This window comes from Peromyscus leucopus, chromosome 2, assembly GCF_004664715.2.
Source record: "Peromyscus leucopus breed LL Stock chromosome 2, UCI_PerLeu_2.1, whole genome shotgun sequence".
Classification (NCBI taxonomy): Eukaryota; Metazoa; Chordata; class Mammalia; order Rodentia; family Cricetidae; genus Peromyscus; species Peromyscus leucopus.
This window is the reverse complement of record NC_051064.1, coordinates 29151989-29173507: the sequence shown is the minus strand read 5'-3', so window position 1 is coordinate 29173507 and position 21519 is coordinate 29151989. Positions and strand designations below refer to the sequence as shown.

Below are 21519 nucleotides of genomic sequence, written 5' to 3'. Positions count from 1 at the left end.
TACAAATTTAAATTGCTCTGGAAACCAACACATGGTCTGCCACTACCCTAATTAAGTACAACCAGCCATGTGGGCAACCATCATTTTGGCTAAGATTAAAGAGAGAGGTCATATGACTTCACCACCATCTTAGATAGAGGTGACCACATGGATATGGGTCCACCAGGAGACATCAGGTCTCCAAGTTATTTTGGATTAGGATAGATTTCTGTATGATAATTCCTGTCCTGTCCTAAAATCAAGGTTTGTATAAGATAGGATTTAAAACAATGCTGGTTTAATGAAGTATTAAAGTGGCACCTCCATGCATTCATGCACAAGGATGTATCTTGCTGGCAGCCAGATTTTGTAACCTAAGAGTTCACACTGTTAAAACTTGGTTTTGCCTTATATCTTAGGACCACACCTTATATCTTAGGACCACAGCTGAAAACTAGAGACTGAAATATTCCTTCTAATCTTCTTGATTTTACTAACATTAGTAAGACATGTAAACTACATGTCCAGATTTAACTTATATGCTCTCAAAGTTAAGCCTAAACAACATTTGTCTAGTTTAGATATACTTAACAAATTTTGTTCCCCTGACCCTCGAGAACTTCAGAAATCTGAGAATATGGCATTTTAATAAAAATAGACATGCCAGCTTCTAGCAGCATCCTGTATCTGTTCCAAGGAAGACCACAGAAGAACTTCCATCTGGAAACTTGCTTTAAATGTGGCAAAGGTAGCCATGCAGCAAAAAAACTGCTTTGCACTTTAAACCACTGCCAAAACCCTGCCCAGACTGGACAACAGGACAATGGGGGTCAATTGACCCACTTTGCCAACATAAGGTAGGTCACTCTCCCAAAATTCCTACCCTGTAGGAAAGTCTGTTAGATATTCTGGGCTTGGCAGCTGAAGATTGGTACTGCCTTTGAGACTTATGTCTCCATTGACCACAGAGAAATCTGAGACTGCCCAGACAGTTGGAAAAGGTGTCTCACTTCTTACTTATCCTTCTCAGATCTGATGGCATTTGATGACTAGGGTACTTATAAATTGATAGAGTGCTGACTACAAACAGTTTTCAGAAGTTCTTAAATTTCTGTGGATTTTACTGGTTCCAGCTTTTAGTGACAGGTTAGCATTAGAGAGGGTATGGAAGCCTGTAGGCATGTTCAACTCTGTTCCTCCCTTCCTCCTCCTTCACTCACTCAACCTTGTCCATTCAGTAAATTTCCTCTGGTTGTCCTCTAAGTATAGACATAAAGGTGTGTTTCATTGGGCTGAAACCAGGCCCTAGGAAAAATAGTCATACCCTTTAACCCAAAGCCATAGCCTTTGCTATGATTCCAAGATGTAAATCTGTTCCAGTTGTTTTACAGACACCTGAAGGTTCCTGGGGGAAAGAGCTCTGCTATTGCATCAAGAAATTTGGCCTGGTGGATAAGTCCCAAGACAGGTCCACACTTCCTGCCAGACTCGTGCCAAGGCCAACCCACAGGGGACCCTCCAGATATGCCAGTCCCTGCGCCAGCTCCAAGGACACCAACCAGGTGAGTACTGACAGGTTGATTTCACCGACATGCTCACTCATGAAAAGCTCTGTTGTCTCCTCTTGTTGACACTTTTACAGGATGGATAGAGGCATTTCCCACCTCCAGGAAAACAGCAGATGTGATGGGTCAGGTACTTCTAAACACAGCATTCCCAATTTGACATGCCGTCCCCCTCAAGCTCCTAGAACACCAGTGTTGGTACCACATCTCCAGACTCAAGGGCATATCTGCTCTTTCATCTGGCTCATTCACCTTTGCCTTTTCTGTACACATCTCCATCCTATTCTTTTTCCCATGGATAGTGTCATTCATAGGGCCCGTGTTAATAATATATCTTTTCCCCTTAGCAACCTGTCTTCTCCGCATCCTCATGGAACAGGTTCCTGAGGTCTCCAGGATGGTAGCTAACCAAATGCTTATTCGCCCACACCTCCCACTGAGCACGAGCCCAGACTCCCAATTTTCCCTTCATGTCATCCCTTGCCAGAAGGAAGTAGACAGACTTGATCTGACATCTATATGCCCAAAAGGGTTGGGATAGCGGGGATTTCCCCTTGGAGCTGCCCTCTCCAGACCCTGCTCTCAGAAAGGCCACCAAGGGTCAGGTCAGCCCCTCACCTGGTAATGTTCAAGACCATTTCTACAGGGTATTTAAGACCTGATCACTACACCTGCCATGTGCTCTCCCTCCTGCTTTCCTGAGAATCATCTGAGAGTTGCTTTGCTCTGTTTATTAAACCTAGATTTATTAATTTGGCTTGATTGGCTTATGGCATCGGCAGAGGATACCCAATAACTGGGGCTCCAATACTTATCAGCTGTTAATAGATGCAAAATGATGGATATAAGTATTTGTTAAACATCTTTTGGTAAAGCTGGGCATGGTGGCATATACCTTTGATCTTGACCCTTGGGGAGCAAAGGCAGATGGATTTCTGTGATTTCAAGGCCAGCCTAGTCTGCTTAGTAAGTTCCAGACCAAGGTCTACAGAGTGAGACTAATTTTGGCTGTCAACTTGACTACATCTAGAATCAACTAAAATCCAAAAATGTCTGGGCACACCTGTGAAGGATTTTTGACTTAATTGGATCATTTGAAGTGGGAAGATTCACTTCTAATCTGGATATTTGAGGCAGAAGATACACTTTTAATTCAGATCCTTTGAGTGGGGGAAGACCCACCTCTAATCTGGGCCACACATTCTGCTGGCAGCTATATGAAGGATATCCAAGAGGGAAGCTCTCTCTCTTTACATGCTTGCTCCCACCCCTGATAGCAAGTCCATTCCTTCACTGGCATTAGAATCTACTTCTTCAGGATTCCAGCACCTACTGAAGACCAGCTGAGACATTCAGCTGGATTCTTGGACTTTCCATACAAAAGCAGCCATTGTTGGATTAGCTGGACCACAGCTAGTAAGTCATTCTAATACATCTCCTTTCTTTATATAGATAGAAATTCATTCTATAAGTTCTGAAACTCTAGAGAATCCAGACTAACACAGAGACCTTATCTCAAAACACAACAAAACAAAAATAACTCCCCCCCGGCCCCCCCCAAAAAAAAACAAATCGGCAGTGACGTTCAGAATCTGGGTAAGCTTACTCTATATGTGATATGCAAGGTGGAGGAAATATGCTGTTAAGTCTCACATCACACACACACTAAATAATGATCCACCAAAAAAAAAAAAAAAAAAAAAACTAGTATCTTATATTTTAAAGAGAAATTTTAATTTACAATTATGGCATTAAGGTATAAAAATGACTAGTTGACCTATGCTTTTCTCTTTTATTACCACTACAACCACCACCAAAAATACCCATCAGTAACAATCCACATTTTCCAGGGTTCTTTTCATGCCCAATTTAATATGAAAGAGGAATAAAGGTCATTTTTAAATGATGTTGTTGATGCCTGTTAAACCTACTTAGATCCTCACTGATTATGAAATTAGGCTATGGCCATTGAGGCACCTCAGGTGATTTTTTTTATTATTTAAGATTTATTTTATTATGTATATGTATGTGGGGCTATGTGAACATGAGTGCTGTGCCCACAGAGGCGAGATGTTGGATCCCCTGGCGCTAGAGTTACAAAGAGTTCTGAGCTATCTAACACGTATGCTGGGAACTGAACTCAGGTCCTCTGCATGAAGTCAGTACATGGTCTTTACTGCTGTCATCTCTCTAGTCCCACCTTGGTGACTCTCGATATGACAGGTTTAAAAAAAGTGTTTTCTCTCCAATAACAAAACTTCATTCTTTGATTTAATCAATAACTAAGGATCCTTTACTAAATGAACTTATGTAGTAACTAGTGTTAACAAGCTTGCCCCAAAGCTGAAGGAATAATAGCTGTCAATCCCAGGCTTGGAATTGCCCAGTGCACAGCCCAATAAAGCATAGCATCGGAAGTCCTTGTCTGAAAGCTAGAGAACATTCCTAGATCCATAGCTTAATTCATGTCTTAGTTACTTTTGTACTATTAGAATAAAAGATTTATAAAAGGAAGAATTTAATTTGAGGCTCACAGTTCCAGGGGTTTAGAGTTTATGACCACGATGGCAGGGACCATAACAGCGGGGAAGCAGGCAGATGGAGCAGTATTTGTTGGGTTCACATTTGATCCACAGGCACCAGGCAGAGAGAACTAGGAATGCCATGGTTTTTTTGAACTTTCAAAGTCCAGCCTCAGTGACATATCTCCTCTAACAAGGCCACATCGCTTAACCCTTCCCAAACAGTCCCACCAACTGTGGACCAAGTATTCAAAACATATGAGCCCACGTGTGGTGACATTTTGTTTGTACTCTAACAAAATTTGCCTGAAGATCAGAGGACAGGGCCAGCCACTAGATTAAACATAGAGGCCAGTCAGTGGTGACACACATCTTTAATCTTAGCACTTCAGAGGCAGAGATCTGTCTGGATCTCTGTGAGTTCAAAGCCACCCTGGACTACACAAAATTAATCCAGTGTAAAAGAGAAACATAGCCAGACAATGGTGACACACACCTTTAATCCCAGTACTTGGGAGTCATATTCCTTTAATCTCAGCATTAGGAAGGTTGAGGCAGAAAGTGATATGGCTGGGCAGAGAAAGGAATATAATGCAGGAGGAGACAAGAGCTTAGTGCCCTTTCGGCTGAGGACTCAGGAGCATTCAGTCTGAGGATTTGTGGAGACAGGATCTTCCCCTTTTGGCTGAGGAGTTGGTGAGGTGAGAAGTGGCTGTGGCTTGTTTCCTCTGATCTTTTAGCATTTACCCTGATACCTGGCTCCGGGTTTTTATTATAAGACCAATTAGGATTTGTGCTACACCCATGGGGGGCATTCTCATTCAAACCAGCACAGTTCTCCAGCCAAAAGTTGTAACATGTGGCTACTCGGACATTTACAGCAGCTAAAGCAATGCTAGATGAGACTAGTCAAAAACACACATTCTGATGTTTTCTAACACGTCTCAGGGTAGATAAAGGACTACTCCATCCAGACCAAAAGAACTCATTATGTGCTAAAATAACAACTTTATCTTTCTGAATCTCCACAATCTCAAAAATAAATTAGGTTTAAAAAATGATGTATGTGGCTGTTTTGTGCATATAACTGTGTACTATGTATATGAAGTGTCCTCAGAGGGAGGGAGTCAGATCCCTCGAAACTGGGGTTACAGACAGTTGTTAATGGTCATGTGGATGCTAAGACTCAACCTGGGTTGGTTGGAAGGGCAGGCAACTGCTGTGTCATCACTCTAGCCTGTCTTAAAAATAACTATACCTTAAATACAAATATAAACCTTGTTTATAACCTTTCAGTAGTTACTTGTTTGGGCTTTCTTATTTTGCTTTTGGCACTGTACTTACTGGTTACCACCTCACAGGTCTTTAATATATTCCACCACAGAATTCCTTCTTAAAATTGTTCTTTTGCATTTTCCCTTATTCTCAATACATAAACATCAGTATGTTCAGTATGTTTAAGATTTGTGTACGCAACCATGCCACTGGTTGAGTTTATGTGTACTATGCGCACACAGGTACCTGTGAAGGCTGGAAGAGGATGACTTCCTAGATAGTATTTATAAGAGTTATTTATAGGCAGTTGTGAGCCACCACCCGGTGTGTGTACTGGGAATCAAACCTGGACCCTCTAGAAGAGCAGCAAGTGCTCTTAACCACTAAGATATCTCTTCAGTACCCCCCACCACGTTCTTTTATTAAACCCAAGTACTTAAATAATTTATTATTGTTTAAATTACTTCTGACAGAAACCTATATGGACTTATTTTTATAAGAAAGCCTATAGCAGCTCTAATTTCCATGTGCTTGACCTGGTTCAGGCATCCTCAACTGCCCTTGGCTTCATCACAGAAGGTTGCATTAGCAAAAGCAAAGATCCCTAAATAAAGCTCATGTTGGCTTAGACATAGCTGTTTTACAGTGAGTGAGACCCATGAGGGTCACTGACCCCTTAAATAAATTACAAAAGTGTGTAAGAACCAGTGCCAATGAAACAAAAGCTAGAGCCTTGCCATCCCAACTTCAGGGTTCTTAATGATGTTTTTATTTTTTCAAATGTCAACTAAGTTTCACATTGCATCATTACACAAATAATTTTCAAACAAAGCAGGTTCAAGTATCCAGTTAAGGGAAAAACACAGGCTAATTTTGCCAAAGTATATTACTTACGTGCTTCTGTCTTTGAGGTCACCAGAATAGGTGATTCATTCAAGGCAATTTCCTGTGCTTTAATTTTCTGTCCTCGAGTTGAACACAAGAATACAGAAGTTGACTTGAAAAAAACCTCAAAACCTGGAAATTAATACTGCTGCCATCACTTGGTAGAATTAAAGCACCAAAAAGGGGTTACTTATCCCTAGACTCAAGTCAGTTTTTTCTTTAAAGTTGGGTGTCTAAAATATTACACAACCTGTAGCTCTCAGATACCCAATCTGTGGAACACTTGTAAAATCTATATCCTGGCGGCGGCGGCGGCGGCAGCGGCGGCGGCGGCGGCGGCGGCGGCGGCGGCGGCACACGCCTTTAATCCCAGCACTCGGGAGGCAGAGGCAGGTGGATCTCTGTGAGTTCGAGGCCAGCCTGGGCTACAGAGTGAGTACCAGAAAAAGGCGCAAAGCTACACAGAGAAACCCTGTCTCAAAAAACAAACAAACAAACAAAATCTATATCCTAATTTATATACACTGACACTACAACTAATAAAATCATTTCAGGAACTTCTTCCTTTGTGATGAGGAATTCTCCTAGTTGCAAAGATATAAAACAAATCTGCTCCTGGAGTTCAACTTTGTAGAACTGTAGCTACTGGTTATTGGAGATAGTCATGGTCTTGAGATGTCATTCAACACTCTGCTGCAAGCATACATCAATTATTCTCCCATTGCTGTCTAGTAACTTGTTGCTAGGTCTCTGTGAAGTAGTCCTCCAGTGGGCTGGCATTTTGCTTTCTTCTCAATATGTAGTGTTCACCCCTTAATCCCCTTCCACTGATTAGCACATCACATTCCTGGTGGGATGCTCCTTTATTTTTAACCGTTTTGGATACAGTGTCTCATGTAGCCCAGGTTGGCTTTGGACTCCTTATGTAACCAAGGATGAACTCCTAACCCTCTGCCTCTACCTCCTACAGGCTCTCAAATGACTAACTTCCCTTGGCTAAATGAGGGTGAAAGACAGGTTTGAATCAAACTACTCAAACTAAGCTGGGCACAGTGGCGCACATTTTTAATCCCAGCACTTGGGGGTCAGAAACAGGTGAATCTCTGTGAGTTCAAGGACAGCCAGGACTACATAATGAGTTCCAAGACAACAAGAGCTACAGAGGCCCTGTCTTGAAGGAAAACAAAAAATAAACATTTCTCAAATGATAGCTCTTTAATTCTAGTTTTTATTTTGAAATTAAATCCCCAAATCACACTTTTGAGTTTTCCTCTTTTACTCCCTTGTCCCTCTCCCTCTCTCTGAAGCAAGGTCTCTCTACATAGCTCAGGGTAGCCTGGAACTTGCTTTGTAGACCAGACCGTTTAGTGCTGGGATTGAAGACATGAGCCACCACACCTGGTGCTGATTTCTTTTGTTGGTTTGTTAATACTTGAAATACTCTTCATCTGTAAAATATATACAGATTTGGACCTTTGAGCTTATATAAGTATTTCAGAATTTTTGTCATAGCCTACAAAAATGTATAAAATCATTGTTCACCAGCACTCCAAGTGTTGAAGGTTAAGAAGGTCAAGGTGGTTACTTTCTCTTTGCCTGACGGTTATGGATCTTCATTACTTGCAAATGTATCTGTCCAAGTTATTTTCCCCGTGTTCCCTTCAGTTACTCTGTCTAGGGATAATTATAAGATCCCTAAGAACACATCAGTATTCTTCAACAAAAAGTCACATGTGAAATTATGTGCATATAAGATGAGCTCCTGTGCCTGAGAACCACGGCTCTCTCCATCACCAGGGGTTCAGGCAAAGAACAGAAAATGACAAGCTCTAACCACTGTTCAATACCAGTTTTGACCTGAGTATGACCAAGATTAAGTAGAATAGAACCTGAGAGTATTGCTAATAGTTGGGGGAGAAAAGGAAGACAAAACTTTTAAATGAAGTTTCAACATCTAAATAAAATGACAAAAAAAATACCTGTTTAACAACAAAAAAATTTATTGATTTACAAATTTTAAAATGGATCACTTAAAAGTGGGACTATTTTAACCTTATTATTTTTAAACTAATTCTTTCAAAATGTACTTTATTTTTAAAGTGACAGAAATTACCCATGGACCAATCCTTTTTAACACGGACATTTAAATGTTTTCTATGTTATGTCAAACAATCTGCAGAGCAGAGTGCAAAGCTTGTGCAGTGGTCTTTACGTAAAAGTCTGGCCAGATGTAGAAGCACGTACTTTGTAAGCTTTGCAACAGTGGCCTTTACTCTATGCATCAGAACATCTGTATCAAGAAAACCATGTGAAAACCACTGCTTTTTATTACCAGCAAAACAAGCGGGACACATTTAAACAAAGGTAAAACTTAATTGTGAAATATGTATTGTAAAACTACTTGCTATAGCCTACATTTCAGTTGGCTCAACATCATCATATAAGAAAAAAGTCAGCACAAAAGATTCAGACTAAAAGATTTTTCTTTTTCTTTTTGCAATCTCCATATGCAAAGAGCACAGCTTAATGATTTACACAGTTCTTGGGCTTAATCCTTGGTCAGTAGATTTCCAAGTGCAAGTCCAGTCATGCTGTTTCCAGGAACTCTACTAAGATGCTGACATTTTCTTCCCAGCATGTCTTCTATAGGGGAATATTCACCAGAAGTATGCCTGTGAGGGGCTTTGTGAAAGCCTAAGAAACTATAACAGAGTTCTGTGAAACTAAAATAGAGTGCAAAGTCAAATAAAACTGATTGTAATCAAGTCAATTCCCAAAGAAAAATCTATTAAAAACAGTAATATACATGTATGAGAAATACAAATGATCACTGCAGTTAGTCACAGATGCAAGAGATCTAGGGATCCAAGGCTTTGTGAGCATGGTAATTAACAGCAAATTAATATGCTAGATCAAATAGTGCACAATTTTGATAAGCTGGTCAAGTACTACTGGAATATATATCATATTTGGTAACTCTAAACGTTTATATTATTCCTTTTCTCTCCCTTTAATATTTTAGGTACATACCAATGAGAAAAAGCAATTTGTCTTTAATGGAGAACAACAGAATTTTTATGTGTTCCAGACTCAAAAGGTTAATATTTAATAAAATGTAACACCAACTTACTTATAAAAATAAAAAAAAATGCAACACATTATCAAATTCTTCTATGGTCTCCTAGCTGGTCTAAAACCACAGAAGGCCTTTAAGGAAGAATGTTAGGAGAAAAACAAAGATCAACCCATGGGATGTGTATGGTTACAATTAACACTTGCAGGGAAGCGAGTTGCCTGGCCTAATTTTAAAGCTAATTACAAAATCCATTTTTCTTAATGGTCCAGATACCTTGCCGATTCTTCCAACTCAACAGAACTGTAAAAACAAAAGAAATATTTTGTAAAACTTTTAAAATACAAACAATGGTGTATATATCTTGACTTTATATTCTTTATGAAAGAGGTACCTTTGAAAAAACGTTTTTATACACAGTAGTTACTCATTTTGACCCTCCACTTTAGAACTACAAGGACTATGTAACTAAAAAACAAATATGTAAAGTTTTTAGTAGTTTTTAAAAGTACTTTTCTTAATGTTTCTAGGTTAAATAACTACCAATTCTTGTCAGCTTTTTACATTAAACTCAATTTTCTTAAATTCATTAGGTACCATGTGGCACAATCTGTTTGGTGAACTGCTTGTAGTAAAACAAACTGTACTATATTCTCTCATCGCAGTGATAAAACTATATATAACAGATCTAAGAAGGCCATTTAGACAAGCCAAGTTTGTTCAAGAAGACTGGAAAAGAAAGAAATGAGCTGGGCGGTGGTGGCGCACGCCTTTACTCCCAGCACTTTGGAGGCAGAGGCAGGTGGATCTTTGTGAGTTTGAGGCCAGCCTGGTCTACAGAGCGATATCCAGGAAAGGCGCAAAGCTACACAGAGAAACCCTGTCTCGAAAAAAAAAAAAAAAAAATGACGGAGGGGAACTCAGGCATCATTTATGCCTACTACATGAGGAAACAAAAGATCAGTGAGGGTGAGAGGCAAAGGTTTTCCAACCTTTGTGTGACTCCAGACTTATCCTTACCACGGGCATCTCCCAATCCCACACTGCTAACAGCTTCATCATTAAATAATAAAAGTGCCCTTGGAACTGATATGCAATCCTAATTTGGTTTTTGGTCTTGGAGCTTAAAAAAAAAAAAAAAAGAAAGAAACCACTCAAAAATCAACTTTCCATGGGCCTGTACAGAAATGGTACTGTCATTAGCAGTTACTTCTGAGTCAGGAGGGATGCACAGCCCCACTCCTTGCTTAACTACTGGTAGATTCTGGGTGGGGGACAGGGGCAGGGGAGCAATGGAAACTCCAATAGACAGTTCACAACCCTTATTCACACAGGCTGTCCTGGTTAAACTCAGGGGTCACAAACAAAACAACATGAATGTGAGAAAGGGACGTGTAGGGAAGGGGAATTGACAGGGGTAGGAGAGAGATGAGAGGCTGGGGGTGAGAATAACCAGAGTACATTATATACATGTATGAAGTCAGCAAAGAACACAACAAATTCACAGAGGCAATATGAAGGCTTAATGAAAAGCTATCACACCAGAACCAAGCCCACTAGAATTCCTAAAATAAACCCTGACATCATATAAAACTCTTTAAAATTTTCCAAGATCAAATGTATTAAAATAAACAATAAACATACACGACTTTTCTGGAAGAACAAGAGTGGAAAAAATTTTATCACTACAGGATATATGGGAACGTGTGAAGGTAACTTAATATCTTTCCTGCCATTCCTGTGTTAGAACATATGTGTTATGATCAAGCTCTAGGAAGGTACATATTCCTATCTTAGACAGCTTATAAAGATACTCTAAATTATGCTATACAACCAAGGGGGTGCCATACCTTCCACCGATTTCCACATTCATTACATACAACAAATGTTGTCATTGGTTCATCAGCACTACGAGTTTGCACCTGTAGCGAAATTAAATGAAAAACATTACTTTTTGAATTACCACTAAAAATAATCCAGCCTATGAAAGAACATTCTACATAAAGACATAACAGATATCACCCTAAGATGTATATGAGCCTATACAAGTTCAAATACACTACTGGCAAAGGAGCATAATTTCAAACTTCATTTTTCTAAATCCTTCTGTTCGTCTTTCATGTGTAATTTATCTAGTTAAGTAGAAAAATCCTCTAAAAGTCTCTCATTAAATTATGCTTTTTATAAATGTTAATAAATATGAAAACCAATAATTAACATGTTAATAACCTACACATTAGTAAAGATGTTAATAAAATCCAAAGCATTTCTTTTTTCTTCTTGTTTTCAAGTCAGGGTTTTACCATGTAGCTCTGGCCTCTGGCTATCCTGGAACTCACTCTGTAAACTGGGCTGGCCTTGAACTCATAGTGATCCTGGGTGCTGGGATTAAAGGTGTGGGCTACCACCACCAGATCCCAAAGCATTTCTTTATGACACACATAACTGACACAACCTCTCTAAAAGTCAGGTTAACTATCCATATCTCTGCTACAGGAACTTGGCATTCTCATCTACTCTGATATACAATTAGAAATACAAAGATCTCTGTAGCACACATGCTGGATTGAACACAGAAGAGTAAATGCATCTGATGGAAAACTGTGCACTGATTAAGATGTTTACAAAAAAGCTGGGCATGGTACAAAATGCCAAAGAAATGAAGGCACCATCTCAAAGATGTATTGTTCACTCAAGTACATGGCAGTATCACTCACAATAATAGTCAATGGCTACTCAGTTTAATGGGAATGTAGTTTCACACTTGAAAGTAGAAAAGCAAAACCGGAAAACGTTGAGACCACATCTTAATAGAACACTTAGGAAGAACTGTGCTGAAGATGTAGCTCAGCTGTGAAAATGTTTGCCTAGCATGGATAAAGCCACAGGTTCAATCCCTAGCCAGAAGTTTCCATAAAATCATCAGCATGATCAAAGCTCACAAAATAAAGAAACATTCTAAAGGCTGAAAAGATGACTCAGCAGTTAAGAGCACTGTTTTTGCAGAGGACTAGGGTTCTATTTCCAGTACCCACATGGTACTTCGCATCCATTTATAAATTCAATTCCAGGAGATCTGATACCCTCTTCTGATCTCCAAGGGCACCAAGATGCATGAGATGCAGGGCAACATGCAGGCAAAACATTCCACACATAAAACATAAAATAAATAAATCTAAAAGGAGGAGGAGGAAGAGGAAACATTCTAAAAATAGTAGTACAAGGCCTTCGGATAAAAATAAATAGTCCTAGCCAGTTGGTGGTGGTGCATGCCTGTAATCCTAGCACTTGAGAGGCAGAGGCAGGTGGATCTCCGTGAGTCCAAGGCCAGCCTGATCTACAAGTCAAGTTCCAGGACAACCAGAGCTGTTACACAGAGAAATTCTGTCTCAAAAAACCAAAAGCAATGACGCCCCATCCCCAAAACCCAAACCAAAAAAAACCCCAAAAACCTCCACCTTGATATGATGTTTTGCCAAATAACTTTGAAATATTCATCCAAATTCCTATGTAACCAAAACCCTTTGGGAATCCCCTAGTCTTGCAGTTTCTTTTTAAGCTATATGTACCCCACTGTCTCCAGCACTGCTATTTTCTCAACCTTGGCTTTATGGAGAGTGGAGTTTCTGTCCTGTCTAACAGAAAATAAAGCTACCTTAATTTAACTAAAAGAATTTGGATAACGATGTTTACTCTTGCTCAGTGGGATCAACACCTACATCCAAACCTGAAACATATGGCCTTTAAGAGAGAATTTCTAAGGTTAGGAAATTATAGATATATAACAACAACAAAAAAAGTAAGAAAAAAAATCGTATTTTGCAAACGAAAATGAGGATAGTGTTTGAAGTATTTTTATATAACAACAGAAATTTGTTAACCATTCTTTATGCTATCCAAAACCAAAAAGGCCAATCATGTCATATATGAATGTAAAAGTCATCTGGCTACAAATAGGAATAGGCATCTATTTGTAAGGCATTAGGTTTGAAGTGCCCATAGGCCATGTGAGAGTGGAAAACTTCCCTTAAACTATATGGTCTTGCTTACTATGACACAGTAACCATCCACTGCTTATGAGCTGTTATAAACAACCTGCCCACTGTAGTAATCCTGTATTTTATATAACTGCTACAGTTTTTACAGTAAATATTTCAATGACCACATAAATATATCAACTTATCTTCTACTAGTTGGAATCTACTGAGAAAGCACTTTTTCACCAGAGGTACATCTTTCTCTAACACTATCAGGTTCTGTAATTATCTTACTCTGAAACAGGAGTGAAACATTCTTAATGTGATCATGAGACCCCAGTCAATCACAAACCTGTGTGTAAGTGCAGTTCTTCTTTTTACATTTGCCACACGTGAACAAGTCAGTCTGGGTCCCACCTGTCTTGGCCATCTGATGCTCTCTGATGGCTTCTTTGGTCAGGTTTTTCCTCATCTCTTTGAGCTCATCACTAGCCATTTCCTATGACAGAAATGGCAATATTAATGAGTTAAAGATACTTTTGACAGCTACTCTATAACCTGAATGCTTTCATGTTCACATAGCTTAACAATAATCTGTAATAAAAGTATAATCAGGGCCGGAGAGATGGCTCAGAGGTTAAGAGTACTGATGCTCTTCCAGAGGTCCTGAGTTCAATTCCCAGCAACCACTTGGTGGCTCATAGCTCTGGTACCCTCTTCTGATGTACAAGAAGAACATTGTATATATATAAAATAAATAAGTCTTAAAAAACTTAAAGTAAAATCAGCTTATAAAAATTTTAAAGTTTTAAAAGAGACTAATATTTTTCCCTCAGAAGATTTAAATAATTTCGACCTTCCAAAATCTCTTTAAAGACTCAAGTTTTTATGTGAAAATTAGGTATACATACTGTTTATAAACTAACAATGCAAACCTACAGCAATCAGCACTTCTGGTATCCACAAGGTGATCTAAATACTATCACCACCCATACAATCCTCAACGAAGCCAGTGGACTTTGGAGGAACATCTGGATTTGTTTAGAAGCAAGTATCCAGAATATGCCAGGGTTACTTTTCATGCCAGAAAGCATAGAGACTATCATGTTTCGGGCAAATGGGCACAAGAGCTGGCATCAAGGAGAGTCTGACGGACCAAAATAAGATAGCTTCTTCATTCACTGAAATAATTACTGGAAGGAAAAAGCCCCATAAGGTAGATAAACAGCTCTATTATAGTACTTAGTAGAGGGCATGTACATACAAAAGCCAACAGCAGCTACCATTCTGAGAATGGCTTAACTGAACACAAAGAATTTAAGTTTATCCTTTCTTATCAAACCAATCGGGTAACCAAGAGCTTGAATTTATATGAGAAACTGCTTCAATAAAAGAATTCTAGCTACAAAATGACATTTTAGAAACCGCTCTCTTGCAGTGATTATCCTACTCAAGTAACACATGATCATCAATGGATGAATTCAATGGATAAAAGATTAATGGAGTACTTTCCAATGGAAATTCTCATTGACATTACCCAAAGCCACTAACAAACCCCAGTACACCAAGAAGAAAGCAGTAAGACACTAAGTGCCTTCTGATAGAATGCAATGAAGCAAAATCCATCACTTAAGAAAAGGGAAGCTTGAGTATAATCAAACAATACAGAACATCAAGGGGGTGGGGGAGAAAAATTAAGGAATATGATCTAATGCAATACTCACAGAAATTTATAATGTGTGGAGAGAGCTGGTCCTTTAACACAGCAGCACCACAGAGGAAAAAGGCAGAGGAGAGGGGATGTGAGGGGCAAAAGAGACTACTTTAAGCCAGACATGATGGTACATGTCTTTAATCCCAGTACTGGGGAGGCAAAGGCTGGCAGATCTCTGTGAGTTCGAGGCCAGCCTGGTCCAGAATGAGTTCTAGGACAGCCAAGGTTACACAGAGAAACCCTGACTCGAAATACCCCCTACCACACATACACCCCCCTAAAAGAAACCATTTTAGCTTAAAAAACCCAAATCAAAGGTAATGTGTAGACTTTAGCTCCTGGTACATCTAATGCATAATCAAAGGTGGTTCAGCAGTTAAGAGCACTGACTGATGTTCCAGAGGAACAGGGTTCAAATCTCTGGTTATCCGGAGTTCGATCATGACAGGATTGGTCAAATAAATAGATAAATAAATAAATGAACAAGCAAACAAGCAAATAAATAAATGGGAGAAGGGCCCACATGACCTCTCTCTCCTCTCTTTTTAAGAGGTCATGTATAATGGCAAGAAACACTGCCTCCTTCAGGCCCTATAGCCTAAGGTCATGGGTGAAGCAAAAATCACTGCAGAATATGAGTAAGTATATCATGGCAAGGACATATTGTTAGCTGGACATGGTGTTGACAATATAGTTATACAAGGAGAAGTATTTTAAATATATATTTTAAAAATATGGATACACATACATATAGAGTTGAAAAGATAAATGCCTGGGATTTGCTTGACATAAATTCAATAGCAAAGAAGAAAATAGAAAAAAAGTATATTTAAAAAACAGTATGACAAGTCAGGAAGTGGTGGTGCAGATTTTAAAGCAAAGTTTCTTAAAGATAGCACACTTTACCAGCTATTTAAAAGTCAATATTACCCTGTTGGATGGTTAATAAAATCAACAGAGTGTAGATGATGGGTTCCAGATGACTTAATGCATCACAAAAAGAACATTTGGGTAGCTCAAGACATAAGGAATAAACCAACAATGTAAATGAAGCAAACAATCTTGAGTGTCTCTAATATATGACTACATCATGATGTTTTCGCAGGCCTTTGGCACATGCAATATTTATACAGCACTTATATACAGACTTGCTCACCTCTGCTGTCATTCTAGCAAACAGGTCAGGAGGAATATTCCCACACAGCACATTTTTCCTTAAATTTGGATTCTTTGCATCTTTAAGATTTGATATCCTACTTCGTACTCTGTTTTTGTATTTCATGTCTGTATTCCTTATTTCTTGATATATAGGTGCTTGGCCATTAAGGAAAAAAGATTGTTATAAAGATAAGAACATTTTTTTGTTCCGTCAAATTTATAATTCTTAAATTTTCTAAGCAATTCACGAAAATGGTTCCCAATTTTGATAAATAAGACAATAGCTCTTTCAGATTCCTTTATCTGTAATTGATCAATAGTGCTAATCTTTACAACTGTGACTAAGTGATACTTTTTTTAATGCTTAATCAGAAGCATGCATCAACATGATTTCAAGGAGTAACTCTGACATAACCCAAGTTAGTAGATATTTGAAAGAGTTCTAAAATCATACAAGCTTTTAACTTGCCTAAGTCCAAATCCTACTAAGGACTTAAAATCTATGCGAATCGCCATAGCTCCCTTAGGTCTTATGAGAAGAAACCATCTGAGGCAGCACTGGAGGCTCATCTCATTTACCAGCTTAATGAGATATATTACAGCAGGCTCTTCTCTACAGAAGGCCAGGTCAAAGCAGAGAGCAAGGCCCAGAGGGGCTCATACTTTACAGAGACCAAGGCCCAGAGGGGCTCACACTTTACAGAGACCAAGGCCCAGAGGGGCTCACACTTTACAGAGACCAAGGCCCAGAGGGGCTCACACTTTACAGAGACCAAGGCCTAGAGGGGCTTACTTTTTACAAAAGCAAGTTCCTCAAAAAGGACAGTCCCATCTTACACTGCCATGTAGGTACTCCCCTTGCAAGACCTCTCTTGCAGTCTTTTCTATGGTGCCAGGCATGAACACATGTCCTGCCAGAAGGAACAGGGACTGAGCACTCTAGAGGTCCTCCCAATGAGCAATATTCACATCTTTTCTGCCATTTTACACAACTGAAATTCAGATGCTATGCTCCCAATATGCAAAGGCAGAAAAGCAAAACTATCATCAACCATATGCTGTTTTAGTTTTGAATGAGAGAGAAACAAATGAACACAAATGCACTTCTCCTTCCTAAGAAAGTACAGAATAACCCTCTGAGGTATGTAGCAGACGGAAAAGGATAATTAATCTCACAGATTATTAAACAAAGCTATGAATGTGAACACAAAGGATATCTTCCTCAATCTGGGATCCCAGTTCTTCCTCATCAGCTCCAATAGCAACGTAGTCATCTAGAAACAGGAATGAAAACTCATTACTGTATAGTGTAAGCAAACCACTTCTATTTCTTCAATTTGCCTCATACACAGAATCTCGGAGTTTGTTAGGACCTGGGATCTTACTACCTACTACTTCTTTCCTCTGGGATTGATCTAAGAGCTGTGACACAGTACTCTTGCACTGATGACTCTTTCCTGAGGAAGTAATTTATATACTAACTAGGCAATTCCTCATTTCACAACATCATAAATTCTGGGTGTTGCAACAGAGAAGAGAAAGAACAGATATTAGGAAGAAATGCCTTGTTTCCTGTGATTCAGGATTCAACACAGAGAGAAACTACTCATTTCATCTACCAATCACATACATAGACATATTCAGAAGACTATCACAGATGCTCAAAAGGAGAAGGAATAAACAGAACTGCCAGAAAGAAAAAGGAAAAAAATAGACAGAGGCAGTAAGAAAATTCAAGTAGGAAGGGCCAAGTAAGTAGCAAAACTGGTCATCCTAGTTATGCAGAGTTCAGCATAACTGAAAAGAAAAGGGGTTAATTTGCATAAGATGTCAAACATCCTACCTACCTAACTTACTTTCTTAACTTATACACACACATTTTACACATTTTAGGGATACCATATGGTGTTTCATTATATATGAAACCTTAAAGCCAAAAGTTTGCAAGTAAAGTCTAAGGATTAGTATTTCTTAGTATTTTCCCACAGAAGTGTAAGCTGTAGATTACATATCACTTTTTCAACTTTTAAAAAGTATAAAACTGAATTATTAATATAAAAGTTAAATACTGTATATCATCCTAACATTTAATATTCATGTTACTGTTCAACCTAAGGTCAAGGTAATGAGTTTTTAAATCAAAGACTTATGTGAGAAAAGCTTAAATTAGCATGAATAAGCATCAACACCCTAGAAGGCTCTGCTTGTTGGCGGTCCCAGTGTCCTCCTTCCTACTGCCCTTCAAGAATTGCTACTAGCTCCGGGAGTCCAATTGGTGAGAAAGAGGAGGGTTTATATGAGCGAGAATTGTTGAGACCAAGGTTGGATAAAGCACAGGGACAAATAGCCAAACGAATGGAAACACATGGACTATGAACCAAAGGCTGAGGGGCCCCCAACTAGATCAGGCCCTCTGAATAGGTAAGACAGTTGATTGGCTTGATCTGTTTGGGAGGCATCCAGACAGTGGGACGGGGTCCTGTGCTCAGTGCATGAGTTGGCTGTTTGAAACCTGGGGCTTATGCAGGGTCCCTTGGCTCAGCCTAGGAGGAGCGGACTGGACCTGCCTGGACTGAGTCTACCAGGTTGATCTCAATCCTCGGGGGAGTCTTTGCCCTGGAGGAGATAGGAATGGGGGGTGGGCTGGGGGGGGGGAAGAGGAGGGGAGAACAAGGGAATCCGTGGCTGTTATGTAGAATTAAATTATATTGTAAAATTAAATTAAATTAAATTAAAAAAAAGAATTGCTACTAGCAACAAACTCCTAAGCTAAACAGTGGAAGCTATAAGCATGATGACACCTATAAAACACCAACACAAAAGTGGAGATGGCATGGGGGTGCAAAAGACTAATAAACTTACCTCCTGTTCGGAGAGCTGCAGCAAGCATCTCCCTACACTTTAACCGCACAGAATCAGAAGTGCTTGGTGCCCGAGGAAAAGATGAAACATAAGTGTCTCGAGCGTTTGTCTCATCCTTTCTGCTGCTTATATTGCCACTGGAACTACTAAAATACACATACACGGGTACACAGACCAGAAAACAATCAGGAAAACTTTCTGAAGAGCATTATCATTACTCTAAAAATAAATACTTGGGGCCTAAATGAGATAGTATTTTAGTCATCATTACATAACAAAAATGCCATCTACATATAGACTAAAAGTTTTAAAAATTTGAATTCAGTAGCTAAATCTCATGTGCTAAAAACCTCCAAAATCTCATGTGATAGCCAGCAGTGGTGCATGCTCTTAATCCCAGCACTTGGAAGGCAGAGGTCTATATCCCAGCATGGTTTACATAGTGAGTTCCAGGACAGTCAGGTCTACACCGAGAAACTCTGTCTCAAAAAATTCCGACTTTATTTTCCTTTAAACATTAACAGCAACAATTTTTTTGTTGTTGCTACAGAGTCTTATTATGTAACCCCGGATAATCTGGAACTATCTATGTAGACAAGGCTGGCCTCATCTCGGAATCTTCCTGCCTCTGCCTCTTGAGTGCTTGGATTAAAGTGAGCATCATCACAGCCAGCCCTACACTATTTCTAACAGGGAAAATGTATATAGTTCAGCACAGTACATAACAATCAGGGATCTTGGCTCGAGGAAAGGTATGAGGGGATGGGGCCAGAAAACAGGGCAGCTTACAGTCAAACTAGAAAGAGGAAAAAAATTGTTTAAAAACCTCCGTACTAGTAGACAACAGGGTTCTAATGAAACTTTAAGACAAAACGTTAAGTAGGTATAATAAATCAAGATTGTCAAAAGATTTGTTTCTAGAAATAATGGCTTAATCTGAATAGTCTAATAATTTTCTAGTCAAACTCCAAAACTTCAATTACATCTGACTAACCTCTTCTACTGGACACTCACCCAAACAAGTTGTTTTTTTACAATGCTTCTGTCTAGTCCCAATTAAGTACTGTCATGTTAGTGGTATCTATCACAGCTTTTTCAGACTTATGAAGCTGTCCAACCCCCGCCCGCCCACTGTAGAACTAACTTGCTGTGTTTGCTGTTAAGAATACATCTCCTCCACTTCTCTCCAGGAAAAATCACTGTTAATCATCAAAACAGCTCACTATGGACAAGAGTCATCCATGTCATCTAACTCCAGTTGGTTTTTTCAGAGGCCATCTCTTATGACCCCTGTATTTAGGAAATACTGTCTACACAGAGGTTTGCACATAGATTTTTATACTCTCCCCTACAAAGATTAAGTTTCCCAAAAGCAAAAACTAGAATTTCATCCTGTGTGTATTTTCAACATGTAGCATGGCACCTGTAAGTAGTAAGCAAAAGAAAAAAAAAAAAAAAAAAAGAATTGTTCATTTTTGAAACAAGGTCTCATGTAGCCCAGGCTGACTTTGAACTCTCCATGAAGCCAAGAATGACCTTAAATTTCTGATCCTTCTGCCTCTACTTCCCAAGTACAGGGATTACAGACGTGTGCCACCATACCCCATTTCATGGGTTTTGGGAATTGAATCCAGGCTTTGCATATGCCCAGGAAGCACTACATCTGCAGCCCCCAACCAATGTTAAAAAAACAAAACAAAGCTTCTTAAATATTTTAAAGGCTTTTGCTTCTTTGCCTATGGCCCATACTTAGCCAAGGTACTGCAACCTACCTGTGTGGACTGATAGAGCCTAGCTTCACTATTATCAACTCAACCTCTTAAAATATAATGCCTAGGTTTGAACCATTTAAATCAAAAGTTTCCCAAAAGCTTGCACTAAAATGTAAAATCTTGCTCAACCTCAAATCACTCAGATTTGACTTACAACTTCCTTTATATTATACCTTAGACTAGTCTGGACAGTCCTGTTTCCTCCTGAGTCCTGTTCTGCATAGATACCAGGCTTTAGCAGATAAATACTCTACCTAAGCTTTAAATACTAATAAAAATAAATTCATTGTCTTCTAAATGGCTAAATTTAGGAGGAAAAGTGCTCAAAAGGCAAATGACTTCAAGGGTCATTTGAATTCCTAATCAGTACCTTCACTATCACATCCATTATTACTCATCCTAGCAATCTTATTCAAACTTATTAAGAATGTATTGGCCTCCATAATCTCATAGGGTGTGGCACTATTAGGAGATGTGGCTCTGTTGGAGTGAGTGTGGCCTTGTTGGTGAAAGTGTGTCATGGTAGGGGTGGAGCTCTGAGGTCTCCTTTGCTCAAGCTAATCCCAATGTCAGTCAACTTCATGTTGCCTGGAAGACACAGGACTCTTGGCTACTTCTTCAGTGCCATGTCTCTTGCACACCGCCATGCTCCCTGCCATGATGATTATGGACTGAACCTCTGAAACTATAAGTGAGCCACTCAATTAAATGTTTTCCTTATAAGAGTTACTGTGGTC

General features: G+C 39.2%; 1 protein-coding gene across 2 annotated transcripts in view; it reads right to left on the bottom strand.

The window, feature by feature from the left end:
* Positions 1-8202: 8202 nt before the first annotated feature.
* Positions 8203-21519, bottom strand: part of Tcea1 (transcription elongation factor A1) — a 38372-nt gene continuing 25055 nt past the window's right edge. The window contains exons 5-11 of one of the 2 annotated variants that reach the window (XM_028893646.2): positions 19011-19156; positions 17366-17422; positions 16147-16301; positions 13629-13775; positions 11150-11221; positions 9576-9602; positions 8203-8949 (exon numbers count right to left, since the gene is read on the bottom strand). In XM_028893646.2, the coding sequence (XP_028749479.1) occupies positions 9594-9602; positions 11150-11221; positions 13629-13775; positions 16147-16301; positions 17366-17422; positions 19011-19156 (586 nt within the window). In that variant the 3' untranslated portion in view covers positions 8203-8949; positions 9576-9593. Of the gene's footprint in view, positions 9603-11149; positions 11222-13628; positions 13776-16146; positions 16302-17365; positions 17423-19010; positions 19157-21519 lie in introns of both variants that reach the window. The other variant, XM_037202453.1, reaches the window with a different exon arrangement.